The sequence below is a fragment of the Cetorhinus maximus genome, chromosome 14 (genome assembly GCF_964194155.1).
Source record: "Cetorhinus maximus chromosome 14, sCetMax3.hap1.1, whole genome shotgun sequence".
NCBI classification, from domain to species: Eukaryota; Metazoa; Chordata; class Chondrichthyes; order Lamniformes; family Cetorhinidae; genus Cetorhinus; species Cetorhinus maximus.
Genome location: NC_135892.1, coordinates 89,937,825 through 89,959,310, shown reverse-complemented (window position 1 = coordinate 89,959,310; position 21,486 = coordinate 89,937,825). Strand labels below are relative to the sequence as shown.

The following is a 21,486-nucleotide window of genomic DNA, read 5'->3' as shown; positions in this document are numbered from 1 at the left end:
ATCTGATAGAAAAAATGACATTTTTCACTTATAATCCTTGCTTTCCAATATATCCAGTGCCATGGTATTAGAACAGTCTGTTCCCAGTTGTTTGTCATTCTGTTTCCATCTGGAAACTTAAGAGAGCTTTGTGTCACTACCCACTTCCAAATCATTTAGTGTAAACAGCAATAACTCAGCACAAATCCCTGACACTACTGATCCATTTCCATGTAAAACCATTCATTCTTTCCGCTGCTTCAGCCAATCTTCAAACCATTTAGTCAGATTTGCTGTGTTTGCCAACATGGTGATTTCCTCATAATTTAAGTCTCTAATACATGGAATACAAGCTCAAGCTCTACTAAAAGCTGAAATTTGTTAGTTTCAGCTAGGAGGAAAGGAAAACTGCCTGGTTCAGGAAAACAAAGAAGGTTTTATGTTCCTTCTCATTTTACTCAGGAATACATTTGGTGGGTCATTAAATTAACAGCATCTGTGGGCTGGACTCATCCATCAAGTGAAGATTTTATAGGAAACTTTAGGAATCTAGATGAACATTCTATTTGCCTCCATTTTCTGCTTGTAACTCCTATTGAATTGAGCTGTGGACAAAAGTAGAGGCAAGAGGAACTTGCACACAAGCAATTTATAAAATAATAAGAGCATCCAAGTACTTTGCAGCACAGATATGAAAATTGCACAATTAACTGGTCTGCAATATCTTTTTCTTTTTCTGTTAAAACTTAAGACGAGTCATCCCAGCTAGTATTGAGTTATTCAAAGATACAGATGGGCATTGTTTACTGATACAATGGACAGTATCAGATTGCTGTGTTTGAGACGCATGCTATTATTTCCCCTGCCAACTATTTGCACTGGTGCTATATATTAAATTACAACAGCTAACAATAAATTTAATTCCAAACCTAGTTTAATGTAATTTTATAAGGGCAAGAGTTTGCCAAAATAGGGGATGATGACAGTGTTTTACATATTTTACTCTTGTGAAACAAATCATTGCCATACTTACAGAACCCTTTGGAAAGTTTTGGAAAATTTGTAACTTGCCTTGTCCTACATTGACCCTTTATATTTATATAATATTCATGAATCCCTTGATAAACTAAATGATGACTTACTAAATTGATGAGCTCGTACTTAGCTTGACATACTTTTGGAGCAGTGAGTCTGGTTAAAGACGCCACATGGAATGGCCAAAAATGAGATTTGAGTAACTTATCAAAGACTCTCTCTTCTCCCTCAAGCAATACAAAGAGTAAGTCTGCTGACTACTAGCTCTTTGCCATGTCATAGCTGAGAGTAAAATGCTCATTCCACACAGAGCTAAGATTAGCTTATTTTCTGGTTTTATTTTCATGGTTAGCATTTCAGCCATCAATAAATGGGACAGCATTACCAGCACAGCATCATTTCTCCTCTCCAACTCACAAAGCTATGTGATAATTTTGTACTCTGATGCTGGAAAAGTAGGAAATAAAAGCTTTTTTGTCTGTTCTAAAGAACCCATTTGCAATTGTCCACAAAGGGGAAAATCAAGCTTTTTATTTCAAAAGAATGTTACGACAAAAAGTATAAGTGTTCATATTTGGAATAAATAAAGAATACAAAGTGAATTGTGAACATATTTCAAATTCTAGCCCACAGTTTAGCTTTCAGACTAGTTTGGTCATATTTTTGTCAGTGAGAAAGGCTAACATATTTTTCCTCCTCCAGCTTAAATTTACAACACAAGTTTAACTATTAATACATTTCATATAATAAGTTAATTGTTAATTTTCCTTTTAGATTATTTTATAATATATTCAATGGTTTATTTTCACAGATGAACAAACAAATCCACCAGGTAAGACCAAATTTAAATTGAATTGTAGCTGGAAGGAGGTTGCTCCTAAAATTCACTTTGGATATTTTTGAATATCAGAGCAGTATTGGTGACATGGTAGCAGAGATAAGTGGGTAGAAACACAATGGTGGTAGTACTTGATGGATCCTGCTGCAGGTACCGTGATATATTCTGTTGTCGCTATGCTTGAAGGATACTGCTGAGGCACCATGAAGCAGTCCTGTATAAGTTACAAGGAAGTCTTTATTAACAATACTGAACTATGTACATATTTGCTGTAGGTATAGAGAGGACTCCACACTAGGTCCACACATTGCTAGATTGGCCCCAGCTCTAGGTCATGTGCCTTGTTACATCACTGTGTGGGCAGTACTATACTCAGTCTCATTAACCCTTTAGATACCAGATCCTTCTACTACAGTATTCAAACAATGAGAGCCCACACCTGATCTAAAAATTATGCCTGCACAATTCCTCACAGTAAGCACCCCAATCTCATTTGTGTCATTGTAGAGAAACACCAATTGGGTGTCAAGATTTCAAGAAGGGAAGGAAGCAAAATCAAAATCAAGAGCATAGTTGCTCGTGGTTGCTCTTGTACAACTCTATTTGATATGGGGTGCGGTGGGAGGCAGGGGGTGCGTGTGGGTGTTGGTGGTGGTAGGATGACATAACATCTGAGGTTGACTGCATCCTTTGCTGATGTTGATGCATAACTTTCAGGAAGGGTGCCTTAATCATGATTTGCTGGAGCAGTATCTAATAGAGGCAACGGGGGTCTCGCCTGCCAGTTGGAGAGCCGGCGAGAACCCTGTGTGGCCTCTTTTAGGGAAGGCCCATGATGTTAAGTGCCACTCAGGCAATTAACTGGACAGCAGTGGGATTGAGCTCAGAAGTCTCGCCCATAGAGAGCTACCAGCCAATCATCAGCTCTATTGAATGGCAGCGCCACCGGGGAGGCGGTAGATGCTGTTCATATGATACCCACCTGAGGCCTAGGATTGTTGCTGGACCCCAGACCACAGATGTGTGATGGCGGGAAGGGGCTCACAGGGTGGGGGTTGTGAGGGGGGTGGGGTGAGGCGGGGTTGGCAGCAAGGCCACAGGGTGGCTTTCAGTGGGCCAATCCCATTCCCAATGCTGGATCATGCGCAGAGTGCCTTTGAATGAGTGACCCCCGTGGGAGCCCACAAGCAACCCTGCATGGGTTTGCTTTTTGGGCTCTTTGCATGGCCAGACCCTCACTTATCACTGGTATAATGCCAACAGGAGCCGATGAGGCTACTTAACGGCCTCACTTGGTGGTGGGGTGGGAAGGCCATCCATGTGCCTTTCCGCCATGGACTTAATTGGGGTGGAGGAGGGAAGACTGCTCTCCTGCCTGATTAAATGCACACTCCCACCCCGATTAAACTCATCTGATTAAATGGGGAAGGGCATTAAATTCCACCTAAGAAATGTAACATCCTCCTCACTATCCTGACTGATCAAATTTGTGAAGATAGCAGGAATTATTAAATGGCAAAAGCTTCCTAAAATAACATTAACAACAAAAATACAAATGAACGTGGTACCTTCAGTGTAAGAATGTTCTTTGATATATCATAGATAGGTGTATGAAAAATGACTCCTAAAGAAAGTGTGTGGTTAGGAGGGCTGAGCAAAGGCTTAGTTGAAGAGATGGCCCTTTAGAACTTTTTAAAACGAGGGGTGGAAAGTAGAGAGGCACTTGAGAAATTCTAGGGAGTGGAACCCAACCAATTGAATGTTCTGAGAAGAAATACAAAAGAGCAAACGCAGAAGTACAAATTGTTCAATGTGGTGTATAGAACTAGAGGAAATTGCAAAGCTATGTTGGGGCAATTCCACTAAATTCAATGCATTAATGTGGAGCCCAATGTAGGTTAGCAAGGATGGGGACAAATGGGTGGGACAGGATATATGCTGCAGAGTTTTGGGCAGGTTATCAAGGGTGGGTGAAGGAGGCCAGCAAACAGAGAGTTGGAGTTTTCAAGACTGATGGCTTACTAACGAAAGTTGTAGGGTAGAATTTTACGACAGCGGGATTTTGCGTCCCCGCTGTCATCAATGGGATTTATAATGGCTCACCGAAACAGGGCTGTAAAATTCTGCCCATAGAGTTAGACCTGTCAGGGGAAACTAGGCGGGGGGAGTTTTACAGCCCACTGCTAGCATTTTTGAAGGTTGGGTGAACACATAAAATAAAGTGGGTGGCCAGCCCGCTGCCCACCCACCCACCCCTGAGCTGCCCCCTATATTACAGAGGGTGGATAAGCCATCAGGCAGGCTCTTAGGCCTATTGAGGCCCTTAAGTAGCCAATTAAAGGTCACTTAAGGACTTAATTCCACTTCCGCTGCCGTAATATGTTGGGCGTGGGAAGGCGGAAGGAAGGTGGCCAGCCCACAGCTTTAACAGCTCCAGCTAAAAGATGGGAAGGAAAGGGATATCTACACTGGGGGTCCCCTGTTCCCAATGGGGGCACCTCCCCCAAGATATTATCCTATCTTTGTGCCTCTCCCCAGCCTCTAAAACCCCACCTCCATCTCCCTCTTCCCCAACCCTCACTAGGGCCCTGATCCCTCCCTACCCAAAATCTTGGACTTATCTTGAAGTCCGGGACCCATCCTCCTTCTTCAGAACTCCCTTGTAGTCCCAGCAGCGGCCAGTACTGTGTTCTGGCCCTGCTGGGATGCTGTCGGCCAATCAGCTTGGGGAATTCCTGTGCCTAAGGGGCAGAAGTCCCACTCTCACCTTGTTAAGGCCGCTCCCAGTGTATTATCGCTGCGGGGCAGGCCATTTTAAAGTTAGTGAAGTGCCAACCGACTTTTCAATTGGGGGAGGTGAGGAATATGTTGCCCCGCTTGTCATGTAAAATTCATCCCTAGGATTCTTTTCAATTAGTCCAGGTAATCCAGCAAGCTAGTGGTCTAATGGGTAGACTAGTTCTGGTATGCTGTGTACTATTAGTTACTTCTATCCCTGCATACACTTGGGCCACAAAATTGGGACTGGTAGCCATTGTTTGGGTGCTACAATTGCTGCTTGGGCACCAAATTATTTTCCAAAGCATGCACACGTACTTAGTGGGTGTGCCGCTAATATCTCCTGGAAATATGCAGAAGGCAGATCGCGACATCAGCCATTGATGCAATTTTGGAACTCACCACTCCAATACCCTCTCATCACCTCACACAGCTGCACACACGTTCAGCAGCAGGAAGGATCCCCTGCCTGTTCTATTCGAAGAGATCATTAACTACCTGCAAGCTAGTTATTGGTAGATTGCTCCTGGCTGTTACTACAACTCTATAAGTGTTTGATGTTTTCCATAATACTTACAAGTTACAAAAGTCCATGGGTAATGGCATAGTAGGTGATGAGGGAGTTTTTACTTCAAGGTTTCTGCACCAAACTGTTGCTGCCGTCCTGAGAGAACAGGATGGAGTCACTGCCATGCTTCAGCAATCCTAGTATTCTGTCGAAGGACATTTGCCGGGCTGCTGTGACAACCTGCAAGCCCCTTTGAATACAGTAATCTACAGCCATTATGGTAGCAATCTGAGCTTGCGTGCCAGCCAACTGAGAGTAATCCAAACTTCCGCTGCAGCACAGATATCAGATGGATGCTGCTTGTGCTTCTATGGAAGTTGCAAAATCGGCCAATAGATGCTGCATCATGACTGGGCCACAAATTTGTGAATGGAATTGGCCATTACTTCCATGCTGGAAAGAATGGGCTCCAGATTTGGGGAAAACCCTGAGCCAAGTTGATGCTAGACTTCTCCAGGCTCCTTGACATTAGCCACAGGCTGTTAGGCTTATGTACCAAGTATTTTGTTGTGCATTCCCAGCAGGTTCTTCTGTAGGTTGCCCCACCAAAGTCCTCATCTGATTCCTGTGCAGCAGAATCCCTGTGTGACCTTCCCCCCCAGCAGTGAACTGTACCTATGCTATTCTTGCACCCCGCCCTGGCTGCTTTGCACTCATCCCACCACGTACAAATCCTGTCTGCAATTTATCCTCTAAGATACACTTAGTTCCAGTTTCTGAGCTGGTGGTTGCAAGTATGAAATTAAGTAAAGCATTATGATCCCCATGGGGGAACTGTAAACTAAAATAACCACATTTACCAAATGAAGAAATTACCAACAAGGTTTCATTTTTTATAGCTTTCACTAACACAAATCAGAACCAATGCAAATTAAACATGATGTAACAGGCAAATGATACTTCAAATAAAAAGGTAAATTTCACTTTAAATAGTCAGCATAAAAAAGCTGCACAGGCAACTGCATCACTCCTCGCAGATATGTGGCACCATGTGTAAGTTTCACAGTACTCTAACTCAGCCTCTGGTATGTAGGATCTTTCCCACCCAATCGATTCGGACCTTGAATTGGCATTATATTCCAGCAGCCATATTCCATCCAAGATCTCCAGAGACATTTATCACTCAAACGGCACCCTCCTGCGGAACTACATTAGCTAGGTTCAAGACAGTCTTGATGACACAGATTCCCCAGAAACTCTTTATCCCTAAAATAAAGCCCGTTAAATGTTTTGGTCGGCTCTGTCCAAACCCAGTAGCAGCAGTAAAATTGTCTAATTTAATGGTCTAACCTTATCTTTAGCTTTCTATCCTGTCACACATACAGTTCCTTGTAAATGTGCCTTCTCTGTTCTCCCCTCTGCTGCAGCTCTCCTTTATTTGCGGCTCTTCTTTGTGTCTGGCCACCCAGCTTTTGTATGTTAACTTCCTTCCTATTGTTACAGCCTATGTCAAAGGTTGCCAGGTCACATGGACCAGTATTTCTTAATATTCAAGAAAATTACATTTGATCCCTTTACAATTGATGCAAATGCTTAAAAGTCCTTTTCAAACATTCTTAAAACCAATTATAGATTCCACAGCCATTTTAAATTTTCCTTACTGTACTGCTTCTGGGTCAATGCTCATCAGTCTCTTCATGGTGTTCCTCTCATGTCTGGCCACATTGTACCTCTTGGATATCTGAAAGGGAAAAGGCACAAGGGTAAGGTTGTTGTGTAGAGTGGGCATATAAGGGGATAAATGCCGACACCATCCGCAGCCTGTAAAATCAGAAGAGACTGTGGGATGTGAGAAGAAGGATTAGGTATGAGAATATAGTCATCTTCGATATTTTCAGCCCTGCCACTGGCCACATCCTCAACAATAGCTGTTCCAATAATGACCAGCAACACCTACTCCATGGGGATTAGGTCAAGTGACAGTGGATGTTATGCAAACTGTTTGAGTGAAGTGGCTGTCATGATAGGCGGTGTATGTAAGCTGTGAGATGTGGGTGTGAGGCTTGCAGCAGTGCTAAGTTTGTAAAGCTGAGAGTAAGCTATGTTGGCTATGAGTCCTGATTGAGAGAGATTATTGAGACATCTTGAGCTCACTCCAGCTGCCCCTTCCTCCCAAGAGATCAGCCAGGGGCCCTTGGGGACCCATAGGGATGAGGATCAGCAGATGCACATCCCAGTGCCATCAAACCAGGTGACTCTAGGAGCGTCCAGCCCATCCAAATCCCCTCTTCCTGTGATCCCAGCAGCTCCAGTTCCGCAGGCCAAGCAAGATGCCACTACCACAGAGCAGGACCCTTAAAGCAGGCCGGGTTCCTCCAGGTCTCGACCCTCCTGATGACACCCGCTAAGGTCATCACAGACGACAGGGCACAGCAGACAGCTGGCCACCTCCACCTCTGCCGTGGATGTTAAGAAAGCACCAAGATGTAGCAACAAGGTTAGAAAGGTCAACAAGATTTAGTGGGCACGGGTGTTAATCACTTCTGCTTAATGTTGACCATTGTAAATACACTCCCAAGAATGTCTCCTTGTCTATGGCTCTTTGTTATGTGGAGCAATGTTGGTGTCAACCAGATATGAAACCTTTATCTTGCACAAAACGAAGGCTACTGTCGAAGTCCAGGGCCTCTCCCTGTGCAAAGTGTAACAAAATATGAACAAGGAGCAGGAGTAGGCCACTCAGCCCTTTGAGCCTGCTCCACCATTCAATAAGATCATGGCTGATCTGACTATAACCTCCTGCCTACCCCAGATATCCTTTTCCTTTTTAATCAAGAATCTATCTACCTCTGTCTTGAAAACATTCGAAGACTCTGCTTCCACTGCCTTTTGAGGAGGGGAGTTCCAAAGACTCACTGCCCTCTGAGGAAAAATTTCTTCTCATCTTGGGGGGGCATCGAATGAAGCTTTGTGGGTAGAGCTCAGGAATAAAAAAGGGGCAGCCACATTGTTAGGTGTTTATTATAGACCCGCAGATAGTCAGCGGGAAATTGAGGAGCAAATATGTGCACAATCTGCGGAGGTGTGTAAAAACAATAACAATACGGTAATTATATTAGGTGATTTCAACTTTCCCAACATTAATTGGGATAGACATAGTGTTAAGGGCTTGGATGGAGTGGATTTCTTTAAATGTGTACTGGAGAACTTTTTAGGTCAATATGTAGAGGGTCCAACAAGGGACGGAGCAGTGCTGGACCTAATTCTGGCGAATGAAGCCGGACAGGTGGTTGAGGTGGGGGAGCTTTTTAGTGATAGCAACCACAACACAATTTAAGCCTGTTATGGACAAAGAAATAGACAAGTTGCAAAAAAATGTTTTGGATTGGGAGATAGCGGATTTTAGTAAAATGAGGCAGGATCTGGCCAAGGTAGACTGGGAACATCTACTTGTGGGGAAATCTACAGAAGAGCAGTGGGGGGCATTCAGAAAGGAAATGGGGAGGGTACAGGCTCAACATGTTTCCTCTAGGGTGATAGGAAGGAGTAACAAGCCCAGAGAACCATGGATGACCAGAGATATTCAGGATACGATGAGAAGGAAAAGGGAGGCTTTTAGCAGGTACAAGGGGAGCAAATCAGCAGGGGCATTAGTGGAGCACAGAAAGTGCAGGGTGGAGCTTTAGAAAGCAATTCTGAGAGCAAAGAGGGGATATGAGAAAGCTCTGGTTGGTATAAGTAGGGAAAATCCCAAGATATTCTATACGTATATCAATAGGAAGAGGATAACCAGGGAGAGAGTAGGGCCCATTAGGGACCAAGGGGGAAATCTATGGGTGGAGCCAGAGGACATTGGTAGAGTGTTGAACGAATGCTTCACATCGTCTTCACTCAAGAGAATGAGGATGAAGGTATGGAACTAGGGGAGAGAGAGACTGCGAAGTTCTTGAGCAAATTGATATAGGGAGTGGCAAGGTATTGGAGGTGTTGGCAGGCTTAAAAGTGGACAAATCTCCAGGTCCGGATGATTTGTGTCCCAGACTGCTGAGGGAGGCAAGGGAGGAGATCGCAGGGGCTCTGACCCAAATTTTTAATTCCTCCCTGGCCACAGGGGAGGTGCTAGAGGACTGGAGAACAGCTAATGTGATTCTGCTATTTAAGAAGGGTTGTAGAGATAAGCCAGGGAACTACAGACCAGTGAGTCTCATGTCAGTGGTAGGGAAACTATTGGAGAAACTTCTGAAGGAGAGAATCTATCTTCACTTGGAGAGGCAAGGTTTGATCAGGGATAGTCAGCATGGCTTTGTCAGTGGGAGGTCATACCTAACAAATTTGATTGAATTTTTTGAGGAAGTGACCAGGTGTGTAGATGAGGTTGGCGCAGTTGATGTAGTTTATATGGATTTCAGCAAAGCCTTTGGCAAGGTCCCACATGGGAGACTTATAAAGAAGGCAAATGCACATGGGATACAGGATAATTTGATAAGGTGGATTCAAAATTGACTTAGTTGTAGGAGTCAGAGGGTGATGACAGAAGGCTGCTTTAGTGACTGGAAGCCAGTGTCCAGTGGCGTACCACAGGGATCTGTGCTGGGTCCCCTATTATTCGTCATTTATATAAATGACATAGATGACTATGTGGGGGGTAGGATTAGTAAGTTTGCGGATGACACAAAGATTGGCCGGGTCGTTAACAATGAGGTTGAGTGTCTTGAGCTACAGGAAGATATAGACAGGATGGTCAAATGGGCAGATAAGTGGCAAATGGAATTTAACCCTGAAAAGTCATGAATCGCTGAAAGCTGGTATGCAGGTACAGCAGGTAATAAGGAAGGCAAATGGAATTTTGGCATTTATTGCTAAAAGAATAGAGTATAAAAATAGGGAAGTGTTGTTGCAACTGTACAAGGCATTGGTGAGACCGCACCTGGAGTACTGTGCACAGTTTTGGTCCCCTTACTTGAGGAAGGATGTAGTTGTACTGGAGGTGGTTCAGAGGAGGTTCACTAGATTGATTCCAGAGATGCAGGGCTTGTCTTATGAGGAGAGATTGAGCAATTTAGGCCTGTACTCACTAGAGTTTAGAAGGATGAGAGGAGATCTAATTGAGGTATATAAGATGCAAAAAGGGATAGACAAAGTAGAGGTGGAGTGGATGTTTCCCCTTCTGGGGCATTCCAGAATGAGAGGCCATAGTTTTAGGCTAAGGGGTGGTAGATTTAAATCAGAGACGAGGAAGAATTACTTTTCTCAAAGGGTCGTGAATCTGTGGAATTCACTACCTCAGAGTGCAGTGGATGCCGGGACGCTGAATAAATTTAAGGAGGAGATAGACAGATTTTTAATTAGTAAAGGTTGAAAGGTTATGGGGAGAGGGCAAGAAATTGGAGTTGAGGCCGAAATGAGATCAGCCATGATCGTAATGAATGGCGGGGCAGGCTCGAGGAGCTGAACAGCCTACTCCTGCTCCTAGTTCTTATGTTCTTATGTTCTTAAGTGTGAGGTGATACACTTTGGAAGGAGTCATTTGTCAAGGAAATATTGAATGAACGGCATGACACTAGGAAGTTCTGAGGAACAAAGGAACCTTGGCATGTGTGTCCATAGATCTCTGAAGGCGGAGGGGCATGTTAGTGGGGTGGTGAAAAAGGCATATGGGACACTTGCCTTTATCAGTCGAGGCATAGATTACAAAAGTAGGGAGCTCATGTTGGAATTGTATAGAACCTTGGTGAGGCCACAGCTGGAATACTGTGTGCAGTTTTGGTCGCCACATTACAGGAGGGATGTGATTGCACTGGAGGGGATGCAGAGGAGATTCACCAGGATGTTGCCTGGGATGAAACATTTAAGTTATGAAGAGAAGTTGGATAGACTTGGGTTGTTTTCGTTGGAGCAGAGAAGACTGAGGGGCGACCTGATCGAGGTGTACAAGATTATGGGGGGCATGGACAGGGTGGCTAGGGAGCAGCTGTTCCCCTTAGTTGAAGGGTCAGTCATTAGGGGACACAAGTTCAAGGTGAGGGGCAGGAGGTTTAGGGGGGATGTGAGGAAAATCTTTTTTACCCAGAGAGTGGTGATGGTCTGGAATGCGTTGCCTGGGAGGGCAGTGGAGGCAGGTTGCCTCACATCCTTTAAAAAGTACCTGGATGAGCACTTGGCACGTCATAACATTGAAGGCTATGAGCCAAGTGCTGGTAAATGGGATTAGGTAGGTAGGTCAGGTGTTTCTCACGTGTCGGTGCAGACTCGAAGGGCCTCTTCTGCACTGTGTGATTCTATGATTCTGTGACCTCTGTCCACAAATGGGCAGCCTCTCCACAACCACCCTGTCAAGATCCCTCAGCATCTCATATGTTTCAATCAAGTCGTCTCTTACTCCTCTAAACTCCAGCAGATGCAAGCCTAGCCTGTCTAGTCTTTCCTCATAAGACAATCCGCCCATTCCTGGTATTAGTTTAGTAAACCTCTGAACTGCTTCTAATGCATTTAAATCTTTCCTAAAAAAGGAGACCAGTACTGTACACAGTACTCCATATGTGGTTTCACCAGTGCCCTGTATAACTGAAGTATAACCTCCCTACTTTTGTAATCAATTTCCCTCACAACATGCTGTACCTGCATACTAGCCTTTTGTGATTCATGCACTAGGACACCAAGATCCCTTTGAATCTCAGAGCCTTACAATCTCTCACCATTTGGATAATAAGCTTCTTTTTTATTCTTCCTGCCAAAATGGTTAATTCCACATTTTCCCATATTATACTCCATTTGCCAGACCTTTGCCCATTCACTTAACCTATCTATGTCCCTTTGTAACCTTGTAATTTCCTCTTCATAATGTACTTTCCTACCTACCTTTGTGTCATCATTGAAATAATTCTGATTATTAATGCATTAACATCCAGATAATTGCAGTAATTTCCTGATTATTGAAGCAATAGGCAGCTGATTATTAACGTAATAGAATCCTGATTATTAATGTAATAGGACGCTGATTATTTGTACAGTAAGATCCTGACTGCTGATGCAATAGGCATCAGACTATTAATTAATAATATCCTGATTATTGGGATCCTGAATTTTAAAATAATTAGACTCTGATCATTAATGTAATAGGAACCTGAGCATTGATGTAATAGGATCCTCATAATTGATGCAATAAGATTCTGATTATTAATGTAACTGTATCCTGGTTATTAATACATTATGATCCTGATTATTAATGTATTTTTAAAAATTCTTTCATGGGATGTAGGCCAGCATTTATTGCCCATCCCTAATAGCCCTTGAGAAGGTGGCGGTGAGCTGCCTTCTTGAACTGCTGCAGTCCCTGTGGTCTCGGTACATCCACAATGCTGACTTGTTTTTAGCACCTTTGAGCCTTTGAATCTTTGAGCATAGTGATTGTTCGGCTTCAAAGTCGCTCTCCAGATTAGTGATGCGTGCACCTCCATGTGTGTTGTGTTTGCTGCAAGAATCTCATATCCAAGCGTCACAGGGTTCCATGATGTTCTCTGTGTGCTCTCAGCACCTTAGAGACGGGGACCCCACTCATTTCAACCCCATTCCTGACAGGTGAAGTTGTGGTGCTGAAGGGAACAGGTGATGAAGTCCGCCAAAGGATCAAGTTGTCTTAAAGTCCATGTGGCCGATGTTTCTCAGTAGCCTCACAATGATATGAGCCTCTTCACACTGCGTAAGTGCGCTGCTCTCAGCCAGACAGGTGTCAGACCTTCCCAAATACAATGTGAAGATCTCAGGAGTGTCCTCACTGCATCTCATCATCCTCCTGGAATCTTGCGGCAATGATGGCCTCATGACTATGCCTATCTCGTCTGGCCAGTGCAATGACCTCATCACCTACATACTCGCCTTCCAGGACTTCATCACCCTCATCGCCTTTGATTTCTTCCTCATCGGAGGAGACATGCAGCTCTTGCATTTCCCCATCATCCGGGTCCTCCCCACTTTGCATCGTCAGGTTGTGTAGCGTGCAACAAGCCGCCATGATGCGTGACCCCCCTCTGGGGAGTGTACTGCAGTACTCCACCAGATCTGTCCAGGCACCGGAACCTCATTTTCAGGATGCCAATGGTGTGCTCAGCCAAACTCCAGGTTACAGCATGAGATTTGTTGTACCTTCTCTCACCAGGTGTCTGAGGCTGCTGCACGGGCATCATCAGCCACGTTCTTTGCGGGTAGTCCTTGTCCCTGAGGAGCCAAACCTGTATCCTGTCTGGTCCCTGGAAGATGTCAGGGATCTGAGGCCTGCTGAGGATGTATGAGTCTTGGCCACCTCTGGGGTATCTTGCATCCACACCTGCATGATCCGTTTGCTATGGTCTCAGACTAGCTGAACATTGAGAGAGTTGAAACCTTTGCGATTCACATGCTGGACTGCTTGTTGCTAGGGAGATTTAAGAGCCATGTGAGTGCAGTTGATGGTACCCTGCACCTTTGGGAATCTGGAAATCTGAGCAAATCCCAGTGCTCTTGCTTCCTGGCTTGCCTGATCCCTGTTGAAATTGACAAAGGTGTGTGCCTTGGCAAAAAGGGCACCCATGACCTTCTAGGTACATTTGTGGGTGGAGGCTTGCGAGGTCCCGTAAAGGTTCCCAGTGGAGCCCTGGAAGGAGCCACTGCCATAGAAATTGGGCGTGGTGGTAACTTCAACTGCCACTGGCAGTGGATGCCCTCTGGGTCACGTGGTGCCAAATGCTGCAGAACATGGAATATGTGGGTGACCTGTTCCCTTGACATGCGCAGGCATCGGTGACATTGGTTCTCGCTCATCTGTAGGTAGCACATGCGCTGTGTACACACCTTGGGTCTAGCGATGCACCTACAAACGACGGCTCTGTGGGGTTCATCCTCTGTGTGCGGAGGAGTCCGTGCCGCACCTTGGTCTTCACGTTCTGCTCCTCCCTTTGGTGAGCCAGGCTTCTCTGTCACATTCTTCTCCTTCTCTCCTGCCTATAAGCAAACAGGCAGACATTGAGATCACCAGACTCCATGTTCCTGATTGTCTCCTCACTGCAGTATCAAAAAGGGAGACTCAAGGGTTATTAATTTACTCCTATGGACCACTCTTGGTCAAGTCATCATCTGCGATTGCTCCTCAAGATCCCTTAACGCATGCTGGAGAGTCCAGGCGACCACATGGCTGCTCAGTGTTTAGTGTGCATATGATGGCTCACCATGCCCACACCTAGCACTGCCCCACACCACATGACCGAGTGGCAGCAGCTTCGGCCTCTCGACTGCATCCTGAACTCTCATCTCAGACGCAGGCATTTTCCTAACCTCCACTCCAAGGCTTTGCAGTTTACTTGTACCACAAGGGTGACTTTTCAATGTCAACTGAAATATAATGCAAGGGACTAGGAGTGTACTCCTCCGTCAGTGTTTGATGGCCACCTTTCCCAACAGGATCCTCAGGCTTGCCCAGTCATGCAATGGTTCTGCAGCACCATAGCACGCATTCAAGTTTGAAATGTGCACGTGAGGTGTTCAATGGTAGAGGAGCAATCACTGGCACTGTGAGGAATTAGTGCTGCTTGAGTGGGCATAGTTGTGTGACTAGGCTGACCCTAAGCATGTCAACTGAGCTCCAGCTAAACGGTCTCAGCTGTGCTGTGCTCAACTTCGACATATTTTGTCATTAGCCCGGCCATTTTCTACCCCCCCACTCGTGTTTAAACTTCAGTCAGTGCTGCCATAACCCCGCTGGCACTGTCGCCCTTGCCCCAAGGTTTCCTTCTTCCCCTTTCCACTTTGCACTGTCGCCTTTGCCCTGGCACCACAAGCCAGCCATGAAGAAGCCGCTGCGGAGACTTGCCTGTGCCCCCCCTGAATCCATGGAGCCACTGAGCTCATTGCGGGCGCTGTGCAAAGTTGTACAAGCTCACTTCCGAGTTTCACTCAAAGTTGAGGTCACCAGGTTCATGCCTTTTAAAGGCAGTGGTAAATTACACCTTTGTGAAATCATGCCGACGTGGGGGGATGATTTAAACGTGTGGCCACTATAATTATATGCAAACTTATTACAATTGAGTTCCCAACGCTCGATGGCAGGAAACATGGCCCACCATTGACAGTGGGGAGGGGATAAAAGCGTCCTGGATTTATGTTGTTGGCAAACGCGACTAGGACCTTCTCGCGAGATTCTCCGATCTTGCTACCGAGCGCGCCTGCCGCGAATGGGGATGGAAAATCCCGGCCCTAGCATTGACCTTCACAGCCATCTACTCCCTCTGCCCTTTGACCATTTGCCTGGAGGCTCTTCTTCCTCCCTGTGGGTACAGGACGACTCTTCTCCTTTCCACCTTCTCCACCAAGATCTCCAGTGCAGTGTCTGAAACCTTCAGTGACAGATACTAGAACCTGCTGGTCTGTATGGCTGAGTAAAGTGCTAGAGGTGCTTTTATCCACCAACTCATTGGGAAACAATTCTTATTTTTAGTTTCTTTGCAGCTTCTTTTATATTGCACTTAGGCACTTTGGTTGTTCCTGACATGCAGGGGCAGCAAAGCAAGCATCAGCTGTCAAATAAACATAGTTGCCCCATGGCAACTCATGTGCTGCTGGGATACACTTGATTTTTCGATGATATAGAAGAAAGTCGGCATTTGTTATATGGTTTGCCTTTGTTTGATACACTTACAAGTGCTCGTCTGAGATAATGGACGGAATCTTCTTCTTGAGTCGAGGGTTCTGACCACTGGACCAGAGGTGGAGCGGAGGGCCCCAGCCAGTCATGCAGCAGGGACAAGCAGGAAGTCATCGGCCCCACCGTTACCTCACTGGGTCAAGGGTCTGGGCGTCAAATTTATATAGCACACGGACAGGCATTCACTCCTCGCCATCCAGCAGTATCAGTCTAGCTGTTTGTGAGGAGTTTGTAATCCCTGGAACTGTTGCAACCACCACCGTGCCCCACCACCCCCCTTGGGATCTGTCACCCCGCCCCCTGGATCCTTGGAACTGGAAGTCATCACCCTGCACCCTCCTTTAGTCACCTTTGACCTTCTCTCCATCACCCTTGACTGTCTCTCCATCACTCTTGCCCTGCCTTTGGTGACCCTCAACCCACCCCACCCCATCACTCTTGACCAATTAACCTTCACCCTAGAGCTTTCCCCATCACCATCAGTTAGCCCCCCAGCACACTGGAACTGCCCTGTTACCCTTAACCAGCCATCTGTCATCCTCGATCCTCACTCTATCATCCTTGACCTACCATGTTACCCTCGACTCTCAGGTCCACAGCATTGACCTTCCTTGTATAACCCTTGAACTTGCCACAATCATGCTTGATGTACCATCTGTAGACATTGACATTCCCTGTGCAATCCAGCTTCCTTCCTCTGTCCATCACGAGCCTTCATAGGGCTGCCACCTCCCTCCCTCGCTCCCTCCCTCAGTGAGCCATGCCTTTTTCCCCTTTCAGATCCACTGCCAAATCTCAGTGCAATAGTGCCACCTCTCCCCGGTTCAACGAAGCTCCCCATACAAGACAAGCAGCTCCTACTCAGTCCAAATCCATCAGGAAGACTTCCTCGCTGGCTGCACACCACTGTTAACCAGTCTGAATCTGAAGGCATGTGTTTCTTGTTTGCTGCGTACTTAATTACAAGCATAGAATTTAATCTGGTGAAGTTATATTTTATTGAGCGTGAATGACATGCTAATGTGTTAAGAAGAGGTTCCTGCTGCTTGCCATTAAGAAGCATGAACCACCCTCAATCAGCCGCCAACTTAATAACAAACTTTCATCCCATCCCGCCACAGGGAAGCTGACATTTTGTCTCCTGTTCAATTAAGCCTCGCTTCCCATTCCCGGGAACTTCACAAGATTCCAATAGATCCTTTGCTCCTGGAAAAGAGCCATGTCTGTGAAGCAGAAATAACAAAGTTGATTCTATAAATCACCAGTTGTCCTTTCCCATTTGGAATCTGTGGTTAAGGAAATGTTTCAAGTTAAAAGATGGGCCTGTGTATTAGGACATCCATAAACTGCTGTATACTATACTGCAACTATATAGCGAGGATTAAGATTATTTGCAAGGAAGGTTATTAGATAAGAGAAGGAATTATGCTTTATTTTGATTAAGAAATTCACACTTATTCTGCAGTTGTAATTTTTTTAGGGTGGAATGTTTTCAACTGTACTCTTAAATGGAAGAAATTAAGGGAGTCTGAAATGCTCTTGAATGTTAATAGTACTTTGTTCAAGACAGAGGCTGAGAAATATGCCAACAAGGTAGGATGTGTATTTTGTTCACTGCAATTTATTCAAACATTTCGCATTTGCAAATAAATATAAATGTACAATGCAATCAAACACTAAAACAATCTTGTGGCATAAATTATTTACTAAATTGGCCAAATATGCCTTATCTTTTCTTCATTCAATGTAGGGTGGAGTGAAAATCACAAACAATATGAAATTCCTTTACCTGACCAAAAGGGGGTGCATATCCTAATCATCCTAGAAAATAAAACCATTAAGTAATTCTGTCCTCCTGCTGGTTTCTGGAGTCAAATTCTGACCTGGTACCAATGACTTACTTGGAACAATACATATCACCTGGATGCACTGAGTCTTATGACCAAAAGAGTTTGTGCTGAATTACTCTGGGCTCACCTGGGGTGACAGTAGAACTGGACATGTTGCATTTAGGCTAGGAGAAGAGAAAAATTAGGCAGGGTTCTCAGTCCTGGTCACTATATAATGCCATGTGGGCAGGTGATAGCATAGTGGTATTTTCACTGGACTAGTATTCCAGAGTCCCAGGATATTGCTCTGGGGGTGGGGTTCAAATCTCACCATGGCAGATGGTGAAATTTGAATTCAATAAAAAAATCTGGAATTAAACCATTGCCAATTGTTGTAAAAACCCATCTGGTTCACTAACGTCCTTTAGGGAATGAATTTGCTGTCCTTACCTGGTCTGGCCTACATGTGACTCCAGACCCACAGCAATGTGGTTGACTCTTAAATGCCTCCTGAACAAGGCCAATTAGGGATGGGCAATAAAAGCCTAGTCAGAGACGCCCACATCCCATGAACGAATAATAAAAAAACTGTGCTGGATAGTTTGCACTTGTAGATATTAGGTGAGGAAAATGGAGATTGGTGGTGGGATTGGGGGAGATTTTATTTGTACACTATGTGTTGAAAAATTGTAAATGTTTCTAAAGAACGAGTTTATGACTTCACCACACCTATTATACTGAAGAAATACTTACCTATTATCAGGTTAAGTTGTGATGCTGCTTATAGTCAACGATTGCACATGATGAATGGTAGGGTACCAGAGGGCTGCTGGAATCTGTGGAATCATGAGTCAGTAACATCATGCACATATATCATCTTTAACGTACAAAACATCTCAAAAAGTTGCTCTACAAACCTGTAAGGAAACACAGATTCCAAGCTAAGGAAACAGAGATGTGGGGAGGGGGGACCACAAGCTAAGAGGTAGGTTTAAGGAAGGTCTTAAAGAGGGAGAAGGAAGTGGAAAGGGAAAGGAGCTTAGCGGGAGAATGTCAGAGAGGCGGCTGAAAGTGCTGATGCAAGGTAAGATCAAGTTGATGGCAGCGGAGGTGTGGTACAGTTTAGAACAAATAGGGATGTGGGCCATAAATGAGCATGTGAAAGATTGCCCAATGCCTTGTGGATGATATGCCAAGCATCAACATTTGGTGAGGAAGAAGAGAGGCCCAAGAATAGATCTTAAGGAATGCCATTTGTGTCAATGAGGGTTGGGAAGAGAAGCCATTACTAGAAATGCTCTGGCTATGTTTGGATAAAAAAGCATGGAACCATATAGGGCAGTCCGCTGGTGCTAAACACTGGAGAAGAGGCATTGGAGGTGGATGATGTGATCACCCGTGTGGAAGGCTGTAGAGAGACCTGAGAGTTTCCTCCCCCGTCCCGACCCCATCCCCCACTGTAACAGTGAGAGACTCTAGACATACCTCCATTCACCTTTTCCCCCACTCAGAATACAAGAAGACCTTGTAGTAAGATAGTAGTAAGCAGTCAAAGGTGAGCAGGAATCGTGCACCATGGTCATAAACACATGAGACAGAATTTAATGTTTGTGATGGAGAAACTGGAGAACTTCTGTCGAGGAAGGCCCATTGGAATTAAATGCTTGTCAGGAAGTGGCCAGTGGAGGGTCTTCCCTGGGATTAAGGGCCTCTGGGGCAGAAACCCCACCCCTCCAAGAGCTACCAACCAATCAGAAGCTGGCAGATCTCCATAGCTGTCAGCATCACTGGAACAAGGGACCCCCTTACTCCACATCTGGAAGCCTACAAGGAAACCCAATAGGGTTTGATTTTCAGGCTCCCCACATGACGACTCCTCTACCCGCCTCTGGATGAATACCAGCTATGGCAGGATGAGGCCCTTAAGCGGGCATTATTTATCCACGTAAGGGCCTCAATTAGTGTCTGGGTGGGAAGGCCATCCATGAGCCTTCATGCCTTTGACTTAATTGGGTGGAGGCGGGAAGGCAGTGGGGTCACACCCTCCTGCCCAATTAAATGACCCCTGCCTCCAAACACACCACCAGGAGGGGCATTGAATTCTGCCCATGGAGTGTGATTTGTGATTTAGTTAATGCAGTGTTAGTAGCTTTAGGAAAAGTGGGCTTAATATACCAAAATTAAATCCTTGTTCTATTTACCATTGGCTGTGTGCTGTTTTCACTACAATAGATGTTTTTATAAAAATAAACTATTGATTACATGAGAAACTAGTCATTGTTTAAACTTCATTATAATTTTTCATTCATATTTACAGCTGAATGACATTTTGACCCTAGGATTTGAGAATAAATTCTACAATCTTAGTTTGAAGTCATTCCCAGGTGGAGGTCCTGTGGCTGAATACCGAGTGAATGTTTCCAGTGATACACCTCATTGGTTTGTTCAGGACTTCTTGATTCAAGTTGCTGAACACTATGGAGCTGATCCATCAGTTTCAGTAGAAGGTACATTTTTACTTGTTTGTCAAAGCAAAATATCTTTGTTCTTTTTAAACGATTTAAATGAATCCAAAATGGTGGTCAGGACCCTGATCTGGAAGTCCCACCCCCATTTCCGACAGATCCAATTTTTGCCAGTGTGGGTGAGGAATGGGGGTGGGGCATGACTCCCACATACGGGAATCCCAAACTCAGCAGGGCCTGTTGAACTTAGTGCTGAGTTCAAACAGATCATACCTTTGCTGGAGCAATGGACTTATCACACAGTGTGGGAGTTACAAATCTTTAGAGATGTCATAAATGCTCTCAAATGGTGGATAAAGTCTGTAGAACTGTCAGCTGTCAAGTTATTTAAATAGTCAGCTCTTTTAAAGTTAAAATAAGATGCCTGCCTGTGGCCTGTGAGAGATGTTATATCTGTTTCAATAGCTGTTTGTTACATAACCCTAAGGGTAATCATTATACCATTATTGATGTTTGGCCGCTCCTATAACCTTTTATTGTCACAGTGGCATGGTTGTAAATTCACAGTTTTATTGACAACTCAAAGAGGTTATTAAAGGATTAGCTGTCTTTGATGTGGGTTATGAATACAAATTTTTGTTGTTATATGGGATTAAGAATTTGAGGGGATTTAAATGTATTTATGAATAGGAGATTTTTTTAATATAGTGAAGTCTGTAATGTATATTTAGAACTTTATTTTATTTAATCCTGGGGTGTGCTCAGGGTGAATACTGGGCAAGTTGGGCAAAGAGTGGCGGGAGGGGTGCAAGGGCAAAGAGTGGTGGGTGGGATGGCATGACTTGGCACTAAATTGGCATGGGGCTATAAGGGCCATAGGGATAGATAGGGATCAAGTTGAAACTAAGTTGCCACTAAGTTGCAGTAGGAGCTATAAGGGGCCATTGGGGTGGGCAGGAGTGCACGGGTTGGCATGAGTTGACAAGGGCATGGGGAGTGGGTGGGGGTGGATAAGAGAGGGTCCAATTGTCATGCATTGTCATGCTTCAGTTGTATAGAACTTTGGTTAGACCGCACCTGGGGTATTGTGTACAATTTTGGTCCCCTTACCTAGTGAAGGATATACTTGTCATAGAGGGAGTGCAGCAGAAGTTCACCAAATTAATTCCTAATGGCAAGACTGCCCTATGAGTAGAGATTGAGGAGACTGGGCCTGTATTCGCTAGAGTTTAGAAGAATGAGAGGTGATCTCATTGAAATTTACAAAATTCTTAAGGGGCTAAACAGGGTAGATGCAGAAAGGACGTTTTCCCTGGGTGGGGGATCTAGAACCAGTGAACACAGTCTCAAAATAAGAGGCAAGCCATTTAGGACTGAGATGA

The 21,486-nt window shown here is 44.8% G+C and overlaps 1 protein-coding gene across 3 annotated transcripts in view; it reads left to right on the top strand.

The window, feature by feature from the left end:
* LOC144689812 (mucin-like protein) overlaps nucleotides 1-21,486 on the top strand; it is a 77,471-nt gene that overhangs the window by 44,599 nt on the left and 11,386 nt on the right. For all 3 annotated transcript variants that reach the window (XM_078557213.1, XM_078557212.1, XM_078557211.1), the window contains 3 exons: nucleotides 1,826-1,846; nucleotides 17,291-17,403; nucleotides 19,957-20,146. In XM_078557213.1, the coding sequence (XP_078413339.1) occupies nucleotides 1,826-1,846; nucleotides 17,291-17,403; nucleotides 19,957-20,146 (324 nt within the window). The remainder of the gene's footprint in view (nucleotides 1-1,825; nucleotides 1,847-17,290; nucleotides 17,404-19,956; nucleotides 20,147-21,486) is intronic.